Consider the following 16,853-nt stretch of genomic DNA (forward strand, 5'->3'; position numbering starts at 1 on the left):
GGGCGACAGCAGCGCTGTAGTAGACGCCACAGATAACATCGACTGTGTTACTTCAGCATGTGTTAGAAAACATCGAAGGCTGCACACGAACAGTCTCGTTCCGGTATTATTGCTCCCCTTCATAGGGGAAAAAGAACAACAAAAAAAAAAAACGCCACATTAAGACAGACATTGTCTAAATTCTCTACTCGCGAGTCTAGAAAAACACCCAGTATATTTGTAATTTTCCTCAGAACACTAGAATCACTCAGCAAAAAGTTAGCCAGTAGAGCTTGTAAGCCATCCCGTGGCGGATGATATGAACACAAAGGGATAATTGCATATTTATTTACAACCTGGTATTATTCGTCATAGAGACATGCAAATATCGCACAAGAAAAGTTGCAGGCTGCCAGTGGCCTCCAGAAAAGGGCACTTCGCCCACTCGCTCGAAAAAGAAAACAAGAATGGAAAGAGAAGGAGGAAGAACGGTGCAAGACCTAACACATTAAAATATAGCATAAGCACTACAGACGAGAGTTGATTCCAGTAGTTGACAAGACCAGCTTTGCCAGCATCATATAACGAGCAATCAATAGGTGTAAAAAGTTCAAGCTGATAAAGCTTTATCAGCAGCACAGAGTAATCATGGTTGAAAGTTGGGAATATTTGAAGCATGTGTTCAAATATTTCGCTGTGTGACCAATTACATTTGCGCAGAATTCTGTATCAGAATTCATCATGAGCACTTCAATAGTCGCAGTAGGTTTCCTGTACTTTGATCAATAATTGAATAAGCAATGGGCACTGCAGATGAATGGAACACGGATGGAGCAAGATCTTTACCATGACTCTCAAGCACGTGCAGCAGTCATACTCACGCGCTCAAGGGGCCTTCGACTGGTGCGTATGCACTTATAGCTATATTTTACTGCTCGTGTTCACTTTGAAAATCTCTGCGTAGAATTGCGCTAAAATGTCAATGATTACGCCAGAATGCTTAACTTATGCCGATCGATGAGCGACAAAAAACTTATAAACAGTACGACAAAGAGATATCAAGAGACAACATTTGCTAGAACGACAGAGGGCAAAAAAATAGAAAGCCACCATGTATCAACTGCGCCTGCCCCCAAAAATATTCTGTGCAGAGTTTATTAGCAATAATTGTCAGTGCAAGCGAATAGCAATCGAATGCAACCGACCGACCCTGAAAACAGGCAAAATAAGCAAACAAACCTATTCACTTAAAGAAAAAAAATGCCATTAGCTTATGAATAGGAACTTTTAAAATACAAGTAACTTAAGCAACAGTGTCACATTAGCTGCAAATATTACATTTCAATTTGTTTTTCACTTTTAAACCCAATTCAGGTGTGGCTTACATAACTTTTATGCCTGTTAGTTTCTTTGTTTTTAATAGATTTTGGGGGGCTGTAGGGATATGTTGCTGTGACAGCTTTTATTTGTCTTGCATGTTTTGTAAATTCTGCCGTTCATTGCATAAGCATCTCATGCATAGGTTCAAATCTAAATCAAAAGTTTAGTGCATCGAGGAATATTACGACCATTAATGAATATAGCTTTAGGTAGATGTTCAAAGAGAACATTTTAGAACCTTCAAGGAAATACCGAGGGCTCGCCCCCGGTAACACAAACTGTAAGATAACACTAGAAAAATGTCACAGTTTCGCCCTAAGGGCGAAGCAATGAATGCGATAGCAACACAGCAATGCCATACGAAGTAAGGTGAGCGGCTTTGGTAGCAATATGAATTGTAGTAAACATGAGCTGATTAAGTAAGCAGGTGTGCTGCGGCGTTAGTAGACCGACATGAAGAGAGACTCGATGACCACGAGAAGGCGCGTGTGAAACGGTGGTGTTGATGAGAAGCGCTGCCCGTGGGCAGCGCGTGCGACGGGACACACCTGTAGCGCTGCACTGCCGATCCGGGCAGCATTGCATGTGTAGCGTGCGTTGGAAAATGTGGCCCGATTATTACTAACTGTGGTGTGAGCGCGCACAAACAAACATGAATAGATCACACTGAATGACTGCAGACAACGACTGTCAAAACACTGGCAGCAAGCGCACATACGCCGCAACGGGCGAAGGTACGTGCGGTCTATCGCTTCAACGGAAACTGAGCGGCGAATGCACAGCGCATAAAGGTCAGAGCCGTGTGGAGATAAGAGACGGTGCGAGCGAGCGACGAGCGCGGTTGTTGGCAGAGTAGAAATGCGCCCCCCCCCCTCCGCTCCCTCCGGCGCTCGCTTCCCGCTTCCTTGCTTGCGCGTGGAAGATTGAGTGCGTTCGCTCTCCGTGACAGCGTGCGTCCCCGCACGCTTCCGCTCGGGCATACGGCGCGCGGCGAAGATTTTATCTATACGGAACCTCACGGCGACGGCGACGGCAGAAATCCGGTGGAAGTGTCCATATAATTGCTATCGCAATAAAATAAAAAAGTTGTCGCAGTTTCACCTGAAAGGCGAAGCATCAATTGCGATAGCAAATTTGAAGAGAGCTATACGGAGTAATGATAGCAGCTTTATCAGCTGTATAAACTTGGACATGCAGCAGCACCGGCAACACGCAGAACTGTTGTCGACGCCGCCGGCGTCTTGCCCGCGTTCGCTCAAAATGCGTGCGGCGTTGGTGACTTTTGCCGGAGCCTCTGATATAAATAGGCACTTGGTGCCGCAGCTAAACGTCGCCTCTCTTCCCTGCCCCTCCCCCACAGGCTTTCGCGCGTCGGAAGAAGGTACGTTTACTCTACATATATGGTGATTGTAGAGGAGGAAAGAGATGCCTACTTTTGCAGCCCTTAAGGGAGCACAGCGCAGAACGCGCGTTTGTTCTCCGCCGTGCGTTCACTCCCCGTGAAAGAGCGCGTCCCTCGCGCCCTTTCACTCGCGCATACAGCGTTCGGCGGCGCGCGGCGACGATTTCATCTCCATTGACGTCATACGGAACCTCACGGCGACGGCGACGGCGACGCCGACGGCAGAAATCTGCTTTTGAGTGTCCATATAATTGCTATCGCAATAAAAAGCAATATACATAGGGTGCACAAAATTTATCAATTAAGCCCGTAATGAACATAGTTCGCGATGTCACATTAGCCTCGATTTCAGTGTGAAATATAACAGAGGCTTGAGAAATAGCAACGCTTACCGAACTCTGCGCTAACCAAACTTTGTGCTTACCTAAATTTGTACAGTCGGCAGGTCATATCAATTGTTTTTGTTTTCTTTATGTGAAGGTCGGAATTCTGAGTCCTACTGAACGAATACAACCATCGGCTTCTAGACGATTTCGCTTGGAAGGCCTAGTCAAACACGATATTATACCTATCGTGCTGAATCATTCTGACGTAGATATGACTTCGGACGTCACTCTACAAGGTAATAATTTTTTCAGAAGCTCACCTCTAGATATCTTAATCTCCTGTGCATGCAATTCCATTAGGAAAAAACTTCAAGAAAGCGGTTATATATGAGTCTCTTGACCCCGTACAATTTTTTTTGCATCGTCGTTTTTGTTCTAGTCATGTTTGCGTTGCATACCTCTCTGTGCATTCGTAACCTTCCATGTTCTTTCTTTTCTTCTTTCTAACACCGGGACGTGGTTGTACTCAGACCTCTTTGGTGACGCTTTATAAACAACTGCTCAATAACTTGACTGTGAGAAAAAAATAGGTTTTGGGACTTCGTATTGCTTTTGCACAACACTCGAATTCATACCTTGGGCATCACGGCATTACCAAAAAAGCTTTGTTCATAATTTCTGAAAAATATATAGTTACCCACAATAAACAAATATTATTACTATTATAGCAACGCTCCAGCAGTGCACAGTTGTTTCCTTCAGATTAGTTCCACCTGTATGTTATTGAATAGCGCAGACGTTCGATTAGGACCCCTGGTTCAAGTGCATGCGTGGCGGTCACTTCAAAATGTGCATCATAACTTGATAGACAGAATACTGACGTTCCTTTTTATGCCACAGATCCTGGCGTCGATTCTAATACCCCGTCATCTGACACTCCTGAAGGGGTGGGAAGCACGGTTCAAAATGCAAGACCCGGAGAAAATATATGTAAGTCAATATCATAGTAATGGGAAATGTTAATACAGCCTAGGAAATTTATCTGTATATTTATCGTCATAATGTTGTGCAGTGAAATGCAGTTACGAAACTAACCAGAACTACGCTATATCAAATAGACGCTAAAGAGATATAATGAATCAAGCTATTGAAGCAGGTTGCACTTAGGAAGTCCTAAACAGATTAGTCCTACCACAAGCAGAACCTTGGTAGGTCATAAAGGGCATGAAAACAAAAAGAGGATTGGCAACGCCACCTTACCATTCCTGCATCCTCCCTCTTTGATGTCATCCACCCCTGCAATGCGCTCCTAAATCAATTATGACTGACCTTGGCTAACTCTCTCCTGAGTTGGCGACCTTGGCGAACTCTTTCCTGCAATACGATGGCTCATATCTTGAGAAATGCTATGAAATTCGTAGCTTCAGAATCATGTAAAGTGTAGTAATGATTTAGGCAGGAAATTAAAAAAGAAAATTTTGGCTGTAATTGTCTTAATCATAACGTTTGGCGCGAAAAACCGTCAAATATTTGAAAAGAAGTATCTACTCGTTCAAACAGCATGCTGCTTTCCTCTGACGCCTCTTTTAAACGCCAACGTTTCATTATCGCAAAATAGAAGCAGCCAAAGGCGAATGGCCTACTAGCAAAGACGTTTTGCGTTTCATGTGGATGAGTCTCAGTCTAATAGCGGAGTTGTAGCTTAGATCACAAAGTAACAAATCGTCACGCATGTACATAAGCAAGCCACACCCTAAAGCAAACACGGTTTTCCAGAGGCAGCGCTAAAGTTATGTTGCTTCAAGACAGGGCTGTAGTTATGCTGCAGTCGTGTTACCGAGTAAAGTATGCAGTGAGGCGTCCGAAGCACCTATCCACCATTTGACGCACCGATTCTTCCTTACAATGAAAATTAATGTATCGTTTCCATCAGGCTATCTCATGAGAAAGTGTAGGCAACGTCCATGAGAAATTCCGGAGGATATGCCAGGTGTTTCACGTACCTTGAACCAAACTTTAGAAACAGAGGGGTAGAACTTAGAGAAAACACACCAACGGTATATTCTTTGTCGTCGTCTTGTGTTACTCAGGCTGTTTTTTGAAGTGCAGTTAGTTAATCAATTTGGTTTATTCCTGCAAAAGTTTAGTTCAGCAACACTGGGGATGAATGGCAACAAATGATTGAGGACCTTACCGAGAAAGTGTAAAAGTAGGGTTAAAGATTAGCATGCAGAAGACAAAGATAATGTTCACTAGCCTGGGATGAATGGAAACAGATGATTGAAGACTTTAACTAATAAAGTGTAAGAGTAGGGTTAAAGATGAGCATGCAGAAGGGACAAAGGCAATGTTCAATAGAGTAGCAAGGGAACAAGATTTCATGATCGCCAGTCAGCCTCCAGAGTCGGCCCAGGAGTATGTTTATCTTCGTCAAAACTCACAGGGGACTCTGATGATGAGCGAGAAATTTACAGCAGAATAAAAATGGGTTGGAATTCATATGGCACGCATTACCGAATCCTCACTGGAAGATTTCCACTGTCGTTGAAAAGAAAAGTTTGCAATAATCGCATTCTACTGGGGCTAAATTATGGGACAGGAACATGAAAGTAAACAAAGAAACTCGAGAACAAGTTAAGGGCCGCGCCAAGAGCCATGGAACGAAAGATGTTTGGTGTGATGTTAAGAGACAGGAAGAGAGTGGTGTTAATCAGGCGGCAAATGGCGAATGCCGATATTTTAGTTAAAAGTAGGAGTAAGAAATGGCGCTCGGCAGGTCATGTAATGCGTAGAGCAGATAATAAGTAGACTACTAGAGTTACAGAATGGGTGCCAAGAGAATGGGTGCGCAGTCGAGGATTGCAGAATATTAGGTAGGGTGATGAAATTAGGAAATTTGCAGGTGCAAGTTGGGGAATCAGCTGCCGCAAGACAGCGGTAATTGGAGACCACTGGAGAGGCCTTCATCCTGCAGCGCACATAAAAATAGGCTGATGATGATGGAAAGTTTGAGATGTTAAATATTTTTTAGGAAATATTTGGAAGGTTGTAGTGTGTGCCGTTTCTTCACTTCCTATGAACATAAGATATTCTTTTGCTATTCTCTTGCTAGGCCATTTTTCTGCTGTTGGTCTGAATATATTCTTGTTTGGCCTAAAGATAGTAGAGTAAAATTAAATCAATCGCTCAGTCTACATCATTACTCAGTCAACCTCTCCTCGTGCTATGCTTAAACTGCAGATGGAATGTTGGCGGCAGCTTGGCAGGCCCGCAATCTGTTTCGGCAGCATCGCAACATATAAAAGTAAGAGGCACGAACAATTACTTGACGATGAAATTTTGAGAGTACCTTACTAATGCACTCATAAAGATTGTCAGTTTTAGCCGAAGGAGAAGCATCGCAAGCGAGAGCAGTTTCTAGCCTTGCTGTGAAACCGTCTCAGAATTAACATTGGCGTGATGAAAAGCATGCCAGTGGCGTGGCAGGCGCCGCACTTCGAATGGTGCGTGAGATGAGACTAAAGGAAAACCGTCGGCGGCTTGTCACCATCCAAAGTACAGCATAAAATGATGGAATGTGTAAATTTAGCTTGACATTTTACAGTCTGTTCCGCTCAGACTAGTGCGTGCACCATGCATGGTGTGGTATGCACTCAGCTGCTCAACATGGACGATAGTGTGTGTGCGCAAGGCGCTCATGCCAGCCGCTGAAGCCAGAGCCCTGGCCTGGCTCCAGCAAGAGCCGATTGAGAGGAGGGTGATGGTGCGTTCCTTGGCTTCGTCGCTTTTGCCGCCAAACACACTGTGCCTCTCTGGAGGCATTCTATACTAACACTCTACGGGGTATCGATCCTCCACGCGCGGGTGGCCCATGCGTCCCTAATAGCAGAACAGCACGACGACTGCCGACAGTGGTTCCAAGAGCGACGGCACAAATGCGCCTCGAGCGTCCGCATCGCTGCTATCATTTGCAGTGATGAATGCCTGCAGCATTTGCGAACTCAATAAACGATAGAAATGAAAAGAACCTCCATCGAAAGAGTCTGCTGAATGCAATCGGTGTTATGTGATTTTGAATTACTATGTTTTTATTTGCAGACCCGATAAAAGCGATATGTGAGACCCGTATTCTTGTGGACTCCACATATTTTGACGCATTTGGAAGGAACAAAGAGCGACTAGTGAAATACTTCGCAGTCCATATTGCATTTGTGAGTTCATACGTATTTATTTGCAACGTCGTTTATGTCCACCTATTTTTGCCCTTCAGTGCGCAAGAAAGGCTCTCCTGGGAAAAGTACCTATACGAGGTCCCTTAGACAAGTATCCGACCTTTGGCCGAAGAAAAAAAGACTGGCATAACTGGAGCGTTGGAAACCTAATCACCCTCAGAATAGTCTCCTTGGGACTCCTCGCACTTCTCCCAGCGGTGCTGTCATTGTTTGAAGACTTCAGAGAAGGCCTTTTTCGGAATGTAGTTTAGCTCAGCTGTCGTTGTCCTCTCTTATCTGAAATCGCGCTCCTTTCAATAGCCTCTTGATTTTGGGAGACAGCCAGAAGTCGCAGGGGGCCATATCAGGAGAGTGAGAAGCCTGTTGTACTACAGGAATCTGGTTTTTCGCCAAAGAAGTCTTAATCAAGTCTGAGGAATGTGCAGGAGCATTGTCGTGATGGATGCGCCAATTTCCTGTTGACCACAACTCCGGTCTCTTGCGCCGCACAGCATCACGTAAGCGACGGAGGACAGCACGTGATTGTTTGACCCTCTGGTGCGTACTCGTGGTGTACCACATTGCGGGAGTCAAAGAAAGCAGTCAGCATCACTTTGACGTTGCTGCGCACTTGGCGGGCCTTCTTAGGTCTCGCTGACATGGAATGCTTCCACTGTGACGACTGGGATTTGGTTGCCGGGTCGCACCAGTACACCCAAGACTCGTCACTAGTGATTATGGTGTTCATGAAGTCGGGGTCACTGTTTGTGGAATCCAGCAGGTCCTGTGAGACTTCAACACGAAGTTGCTTTTGCTCCACCGTGAGCAGCTTCGGCGCGAATTTCGCCGCAACTCTCTGCATGGCCAAATCTTCGGTGATACTGGAATGTGCAGAAAAAGTGCTGATGCCCACCTCTTCCGCAATTTCTCGGATAATCACATGACGGTCCCGCATCACCACAGCGTTCACTTCGGCAATGACCTGGTCATTTGGGCATGTTGATGGCCGACCGGAGCGTGGCTCGCTCTCCACTGATGTGCGGCCGTCTTTAAACCGGTTGTATACCACTCCTTAATCTGCGTGCGGCTCATAGCATCGTCACCGAAAGCCGTCTGAATATTCCGAATGGTTTCCACTTGGGATTCGCCCAGTTTCTGGCAAAATTTGATGCAGTAGCGCTGCTCCAGTCACTCCGTCATTTTCCTTGCACTAAAAACCGACGAGAGCACTGCGCACTACCTCACTCAGACGCTGCATCCCAGCGACTCACGCTATCGGCAGGCGGGAAAAAATTCGCGCATGCGCACGAAGGTTCAAGGTCAGCTGATGCAAGCGCGCTTGTTTCATATCGATCATGTGTTCGCAAAAAAAAAAAATTAAGGTCGGATACTTTTCCAACAGACCTCGTATATGGGCATGTCAGTGCACAATGCTGCATGTCTGCGAGTGGATATCTAAATAGTGACGCTTGCCTCGGTTAACGAGGGGTAGTATTTATATATACATGTTCATCGTTAACTTTTCAGCGCAAAAAAAAAAACCACTTTGAGACTGAAGAGTCATTTCGCACTGAAAAGCTGGCGATGAATACCTACTGCCGACTTGCTCCAGTTCGCGCTACACAAACATTTCGGCATAACCCATGTCACGACGACTGTCGTTGGTAATACGTTTAGCATTGAATCGATATAGTGACACAACGTGTTGCCACCGTCGAAACGAGTTATTTATGAGGCGTGTACTCAGCGGGACTCCTCTTTCGCGCTACCCTAAGAACACTCGGCGACATCTAGCGGCCCCGACGTGAACCCTGCACATAACTTTCCAATGTTTTTTGCTGTGCTCTAAATTGTGCTACCTATTGCTCCTTTACATCAGTGACTGCGGTCAGTTTATCAGCTGCAAATCGCTGCACTGTCTTCGCCGCTTTTGTAGCCATAGATTATTATATTGAATGCAATACTTATCATATATACAATCTCAGCTGCAGTGCAAGACGGGTTCTTTCTTGAATTTGAAATTTATTTCCATCATCGATGGAGGAGGAGAGGAAGAAAGCTGTGTAAACAGCTTGACTGGCCCTCTTCCCTCTCCTGGATACAGCAAATGACGCACCAACAAACAAAAATTGTACAACAAAATAGTAAAATTATTCAAATAACTCTAAATGCAGACTGTAGGTTGACTACAAAGGGGATTGTACCATACAAGAAAAGCAGCGACAATACATTTGCACACATCTATATATATATATATATATATATATATATATATATATATATATATATGTACGCACATACATACAAATTTTATAAGTACATTAAAATATCGAGAAGAGTAAAATTATCAGAAGTTATCGCAGTCAAAAATAAGGGAAAAGCACTGTGTATGAAGACTGCAGTATGCTTAACATGTCATTGCTGAAATAGTTCCTTTACTTCTTTTATCTTCATCCTCATAATATCAATATAATTTCTTAAGTAACTGTTCAACAAAGGGGGAGGCGGCACGGAAGTGATTGTGTCGCGCAGTAAGTGCAGTACGAGTGTACTTTCCAATATTCTAGATTTCGCGTGCAGTAGTTTGTGAGCTTTTGGACTCGCTCACTGAGGTTAGCAAGGTAATTTTTATTTACTTTAGACTCTTTCATTATTGTTTTGCAGAAGTTGTCGTTATTGACCCTTTTCACGACGATTCCATGGGCGCTGCCATGTTTGATCACGTGGTGGCGCGTTCATTGCTTGCCTTAGCTGCCCCCAGTTGCCTCCGTGTTTACAATGGGTGTATATGACGCCCGGCGTAGCTCAGGAAACTTCTGTTTCGGGAGATTTCATAGACGCTGACTGGGTGGATGACACGAAGCTTTGGCCAGAGCTTCAGAGGACATGTAAAAGCGCTTTCGGAGCTCATTAAGCTTTGTCCAAACGACGCGAGCAGCTTATACGATGCTTGTTCTAAAAGCGAGGCTAAAAATGTATTCCAAGCTATCCAACTTTCCGCTTATGAATTGAATCAGGATCAGTGTGTTTTGCTTTTCGTTCTTTATTTGAAAAACACTTTAAAGCAGCGGCTTGTCACGTTTATAAATCACTGAAATTCGTCCGTGAGGTCACTATCTGATTATTTTCTGCCTAATCGCTCGCCGGTGTGCTTAGTTCCAATAGATTTGTTCTTGCTGCCCAAAAGGCTTGGAACGTAACTGTTCTGTACTTTGTAATAGCATGTAGCAAATATGTATATCACTAGTAGCTCGCTTACTCCTGTGGACCATCACGAAACATTCACCTTCGGCCATTGGTGTGCTGTCGGTGTAGTCGCTGTAACCCACGCTTTGGCAGACTCATTCAAGTGTGCGCCCATTCACATATTCTTAACACGTTGGCGATAGAGTGTAAGTTTGCGTGCGAGTAGGGGTAGATGCGTGTAGTTAACTTGCACGAAACTTACTATAATAGTAAGCGGCGCTACTCCCTTTGTCATTGTTTAACGAGCGGTACTCACTCTTGCCGACGTACCGGGGTAGAAGTCTTTTCTTTGGAGGTTAGCGATACAACGCTAGTGGATAAGTGATTTTTTTTAACCACGAGGAAAGTTGTACATTGAGAAGGGCCGGCAACAGAGGCTGTCCGTATGTAGCAACGGTCCGTGAACTTGGTCGCACATATTCATTCTATTTCTTAATATGCCAGTCATTATTTTTGCAGCGAACTACTGCACACGTCTTCGATCGACCGCTCCACGTTTTGCAGCATGAATGGAGCACAGTGCGTGAGTGAAAAACCAGTTGCATTTCCGACAGCTGATGGCACAGAAACTGGGCATAAGCGGTGATCATTTCGTATTCGTGCGCTTTCGCTGAGGCAACGTATGGCGCGCCGCCGAAAGCGCCATCTCGTTTCTCGAGAACAAACTGCTCCGGGAAAAGGGTCAGTACATACCTTCAATAAGTAATAAGCCTAGTTTGTCAATTAATGGCTTTACCGGAAAATCATGTGGATGGTGGGTAATTATTCGAATAACCTGTCTTTGAAGCCTACTTAGCTTCTCTATATTGCCTATAGTTGTACCCCAAACCAGTATGCAATAATTTATGTGCGACAGAAACATCACATTGTAAAGGAGAAATAACACACTTTTGGGGAGATAATCTTATGTGTGTAAGTAGTCCCGTTACTTGCGTAAGTTCTTTTTTATGTGAAATCTATATCTCAGTCCCAAGACAGGTTTGCCGTAAATATCCCACCTAAGGTCTTAAATTCATTTATTATTTCTACATCGGAGTCACACACCGTCAAGTTTAGACTTGGTGAAATTACTTTCCCTTTGCGTGGAACAGTATTGTCTTCGTCTTACTAGTGTTAATCACCAACCCATTTTTAGCTGACCAAATACTAATCTGTGTTAATGCTTCGTTATCACGATCGAAAAGTTCTGCTGTATTTTCAGAAGCTAAGAAAATACTGGTGTCGACTGCGTAGATTATGAAATTGACCGGCTCATCCAGATTAACGATATCATTTTAGTATACATTAAATACGAATGGTCCCAGGATACTACACTGGGGTACTCCTGTGTGAATAGGGAACAAGCTTGAAGAGTAGCCGTTCATTTCTACACACTGATAATGATGTCAAAGGTAATTTTTGATAAGTTGTAACAATTTCCCTTGTATTCCGTATAATTCTAATTTGTTTATTAGTCGTTTTCTGTTCAGGTAGCCAAATGCTTTTGCGAAATCGATAAATATCCTTAATACAAATGTTATATTGTCTCTGCTTGTAATATACTCTTTCTGGTCGAGTAAGGCAATTTGTGTTGACCGATGTGGTTGGAAGCCACACTGCGCGTTGGATAGAGTGTTGATTTATCGAAAAAGTTGAAAGTCATACCAAAATCAGTTTCTCTAAACCCTTTGAAAAGACTTGCATTACTAAACTGCAATAATTTCTAAGATCATTTCGGGACTACCTTTTTATCTAAAGCTGACACCTTAGCAAGTTGCATCTTTTCTAGAAATATTCCCGAGCTGAAACATAGATTGAATATACGTGTTAAGACAGCTGCTATCATGTCGATGACGCTGCAGTTCACGTTAAAGAACCCCAGGTGGTAAAAATTAATCTGGAGCCCTCCACTACAGCATGCCTCATAATCAGAACTGGTTTTGGCACATAAAACCCCAGAAAGAAGAAAAAAAAAGAAGTTAACCGGTATAATTTGTATACCTTCAACGTCACAGCTGGTAGTATTATTAAGTGATAATATTGTGGACTGTACTTCGGTAGCTGTAATGGCTGTTAGAAACATGCTACTAAAAAAATTAGTATTAGATCTGATGTGTGTCTCGTCACTTATTGGTGGTACAAGTAAATTTGTAAAGTATGTGTTGAAGGCATCACATTAATTATGCCCGCTAATGAGTTCTCCGTTAATCTTCAAATTATCTATGCAACTTGAAGAATCTGAGCGGTTTAAAACTTCGTTTAATTTCCGCCATGTGCCTTTTATATCATGGCTGACTGACATAAATATGTTCTTGAGGTATTCCGTCTTGGCTTTTTTAATTCTTTATTCAGGTCATTGTGGTATTTTCTTTCATTCTCGCAGGTCTAAGATATCGCTAGTTTGAATAAATTTATGATATAATAAGTTTTTTAGGTTAATCTTCGCTAACAGTATCTTGTGTATCCATAGTTTTCTTATTTTCCTAGAGGCTCGAAAGGTTTTGCAAGGGAAGTACTTTTTACACAGATGCATGATTTTGTCTAAAAACTGCTGAAAGGCAGTGTTCACGTCATGAGCGCTAAAATGTTTGACCAGTCAATGCGTGATATTTCATGCCGGAAAGAAGCCAGATTCGATGGCAGAATTTTTTGGCACTTGATAGTCGTCCGGCACCCGTGTATGCTTTTCAACCATGTTAACGCATATAAATATCGGGAGGTGATCACTAATGTGATAAGCAAGAACACCTGCTTTAATTTGGTGAGGCTTATGGTTCTTCAAAATAGCTCAATGAGAGTTGAGGCGTGACTCGTTACCCTTGTCGTTTGTTCTATAACGTTACAAATGCAGTGTGTACCAAGTATTAGGTTAAATTGCTTAGTGCATTCTGAGCGACCCAACATAATAATATTAAATCCTCCTCCGTAGATAACCATGTACTTATCTTCATTTATAAATGAAAAAATGGATTCTAAATAACTGAAAATAAAGGGACGATTCCCGTCAGGTGGTCGATATACTCGTAAAAGTATTGAGTAATCGATTTGTATCGTCAAAACTTAATGTACTTTGTGCAGCACGTAAAGTAAGTCAGTACCTCATAGCATTGATCATTCCTTGTCAGTAGGGCAATACCACTACCTCTTCCGTAATTTCTGCTAAGGTTCTGTGTTTGGACCCAGGAATGTTAAACTGAATGATGAAATTAAAATTCTTCGTCCGAATGCCAGGTTTCATTTACCATGATAACATTGAATTCCAGATTGATTTGACTTAGTAATGCTTCTAGTGAGGTGTTTTTTGTTTCTCGCGGATTGCATATTTGCATGGAATAGCTTAAAAGATGGTTGGAATTGAGTCCCGATAAAGTTGCTTATGTTATTGTAGGATCTATGTGTTAGTCTGCCATCATGGAGCAATAGCTACTATTTACATGCACTCTACTAGGTATTATGTTATCTGACCTTTCCTAAGTCATCCGTGTTTTTAACTAGCACCGTAGGCTCACCATCTCGTGCTTGATTAAAATCTTGCCATTGCGGTGCCACGTGTATTGAAAACCATTGTCCTTCGCCCATTTCTTTGTTTCAAACAGAAGTGCCCGGCAGTGCTTAGTCAAATTTTCTGGCATGTAGCTGTATGTTATTGTTTCAGACTTCCCGTTTATTGAAAATGGTTACAAGCTACCTTTTACGGGTTAAGTTCGATATTATCAGCAGCCATTCGCAGCGGTGAGGGCAGTAGGGCTTGCTTCAACACACACATACGGCATTTGTTATAGTTTGTAGTGCTCTAAATGTTCAATTGCTCGTTTTAGGCTTATCTTGCATACTGGCACGCCAGTATACATATGACTCACGCCAACACCTCTGGCTTTCCTGTAATTAATTATCTCTATCTTTCTCTAGGCGAACTTAAAATTCCGTACTTTCCAAGATGATATATTACAGATGCAGCTTTCGGTCACAGGAATTGCGATTCTTTCGGTAAGTGACGCACAAAAACACATGACCGGCACGCATTACTGCCGACACCTACTTTTAAGCGTGACAATGGACCAAAATAAAGTTTTTCCATCCATCCATCCACCACCCTTAGTACGTTGTCGTTCTCACAACACATTTATTCCTGGACGTTAATTTACCACATCAACAGGCACGTCCAGCAGATCCAGTTGAAGAAAATTAAGTTCTAGTAATGTTATAAAAGTAATAAATATACGTATACCAAGCTGTCAGTGATAGTATAATAGGCAACATTAGGCATTTTTGCATGTATCTACATGCAGCCAGAACTCATCGATGACTTCGTGTCGAGCTCTGGGAGATGTATAGATTAACTGTTAGTTCTACCTTTTTCGCGAAAATTTCAGCACTCATTCTTATTTTCTTGTCATATTAAACTCATAAAATTGGGTTTTTAGAGTCTCTTTGTAAATCCCCAGTTTAGATATAACCGTGCAAGGGTTTCATGTAAACGTATTAGGCGATAGAGCTGTGTTTACACTGTTTAGTAACCGGCTTCTTGACCCACCTTAGCGGACGTTAGACCCAAATTGAGAGTCGAGAGTTAACATTAAGCTCTGCTTTGAGGCTAGGGAAAGCCTAGTTGGACATATAACATGTCTTAGCAAGTTTATGACGACGAAGCATTATCGCGAAGCCGTGTCGTTGAATCGCCCCAAATGTTTCGGGAAGGCAGAAATTTGATGCATGACAATCCCAGAGTAGGCCGCCCATCAACGTAAAAAAGTTAGCGTAGCTTGCACTGGAGGCGCAATGCTAAAAAGACAGCGGAGCTGATGGACACCTAGCTAGTCCTGGCTTTTGGGCTAGGCTAAGTAGTACCAAGTCATCCCCAGCATTTCCCGGAATTTATTGATTATTGATCAATTATCGATTAGCTATTCATCGGCTATTGATTCGCTATCACAAAGTATTGCCCACGTATTTGGGTTAGGCTAAGTACTACCAAGTCATCCATAGCATTTTCCTGAATTAATTGATTATTGATCGATTATCGATTAGCTATGGATTGGCTGTCGATTGGCTATTGCAAGGTTTGGCCACTTTTTGGGCTAGGCCAAGCAATACCAAATCATCCTCAGTATTTGCCGGAATTTATTTATTTTTGATCGATTATCGATAAGCTATTGATTGCCTATCAATTGCCTATCGATGACTGACTAGCTTCAGTAGTCACAACCATGTTTAGCTAGACTTAGCCAAGCTGAGCTGAGCTAGTTCACAGGGGTATGTGCCATTGCGCTTGAGCCCTTTTTGCACTGCCGCCAGGATCGGCCCACATTTTTGGATTCAGCAGACACATTACGCGCGGCTTAAAATTAAATTCTGGTGTTTTCCGTCCCAAAACCACAATCTGATTATGAGGCACGCTGTAGTGGCGGACTCCGTATTAATTATGACAACCTGAGGTTCTTGTCTGAGTTGAGACTCAACTCCAGATGAGATCTACGTAATACGAAGCTTCCTTAGTTTGGTAGAAAATTGTTCTTCATAATTATACAACAGCGCCGGTATAACGTAAAACTATTCCAAATCGACCATTTGCCCTCCGTGATGGGTCAAAATGGCACGGGCTCTGCCCAAATGGACGTGGCACCCGACCATATAGGTACCCGAACCATTCTGACCTATCACGAAGGGCTAATGGCGGATCTGGAATAAACAAATTGGAGGGCGCTTAGGTTTCGCCTTTAAGAGTGGAACGCGATAGCATTCAAATATCCCTGGCTGTTTATCACGCTTCCCGCAACTTAAGCTTTTTAACACGAAAGTGTTTTATGCCGGGGTCCACCAAGACTTCACTGACGTATTTCCGTCACGGAAATACGTCACACGAACATACACGAACATAATACAAAGAAAGAAACCAGAAGAAAAAGTTCCACAAACATGCAAAATTTGGAAATCGAACCCACGACCTCTCGGTCCGCGACGATAGATCGCCGAGCGTTTAACCCATTGCGCCACAAACACATTTGCAGAGAGCTACACAGACGCGCCTTATATATCTAAACACTCCTCCGTGTACCCGCGCTCTTGCTCGGGGCGGTGCCGCCGCCTACGAGCAGAAAAGAGAAGTACTGCATTATGACACTAACGCGCACCGACAGTGAACGCTTCGGTGGTCTCAGCACTACGACGCCTCGATGCCAGCATTCGAAGGGACGCTGGCATCAAGAAGCACTACCAACGCCACTTAGGTGGCGTTCACCGTATCTCGGCACAGCGGAGCGTGGCCTCCGCAATTAGCTCTGAAAATGTTTCTGAAGTGATCGCGGAGGCTGCAATTACGACTCGCTGTAC

At 43.4% G+C, this 16,853-nt stretch overlaps 1 protein-coding gene across 1 annotated transcript in view; it reads left to right on the top strand.

Annotated features, from left to right (window-relative positions):
- The window catches only part of LOC125946318 (uncharacterized), a 47,493-nt gene that overhangs the window by 11,873 nt on the left and 18,767 nt on the right, over positions 1 to 16,853 (top strand). The window contains exons 3-7 of the mRNA XM_049669050.1: positions 793 to 882; positions 3,242 to 3,383; positions 3,988 to 4,077; positions 7,186 to 7,298; positions 14,433 to 14,510. Of these exons, the coding sequence (XP_049525007.1) occupies positions 793 to 882; positions 3,242 to 3,383; positions 3,988 to 4,077; positions 7,186 to 7,298; positions 14,433 to 14,510 (513 nt within the window). The remainder of the gene's footprint in view (positions 1 to 792; positions 883 to 3,241; positions 3,384 to 3,987; positions 4,078 to 7,185; positions 7,299 to 14,432; positions 14,511 to 16,853) is intronic.

The sequence above is a fragment of the Dermacentor silvarum genome, chromosome 6 (assembly GCF_013339745.2).
Source record: "Dermacentor silvarum isolate Dsil-2018 chromosome 6, BIME_Dsil_1.4, whole genome shotgun sequence".
Taxonomy (NCBI): Eukaryota; Metazoa; Arthropoda; class Arachnida; order Ixodida; family Ixodidae; genus Dermacentor; species Dermacentor silvarum.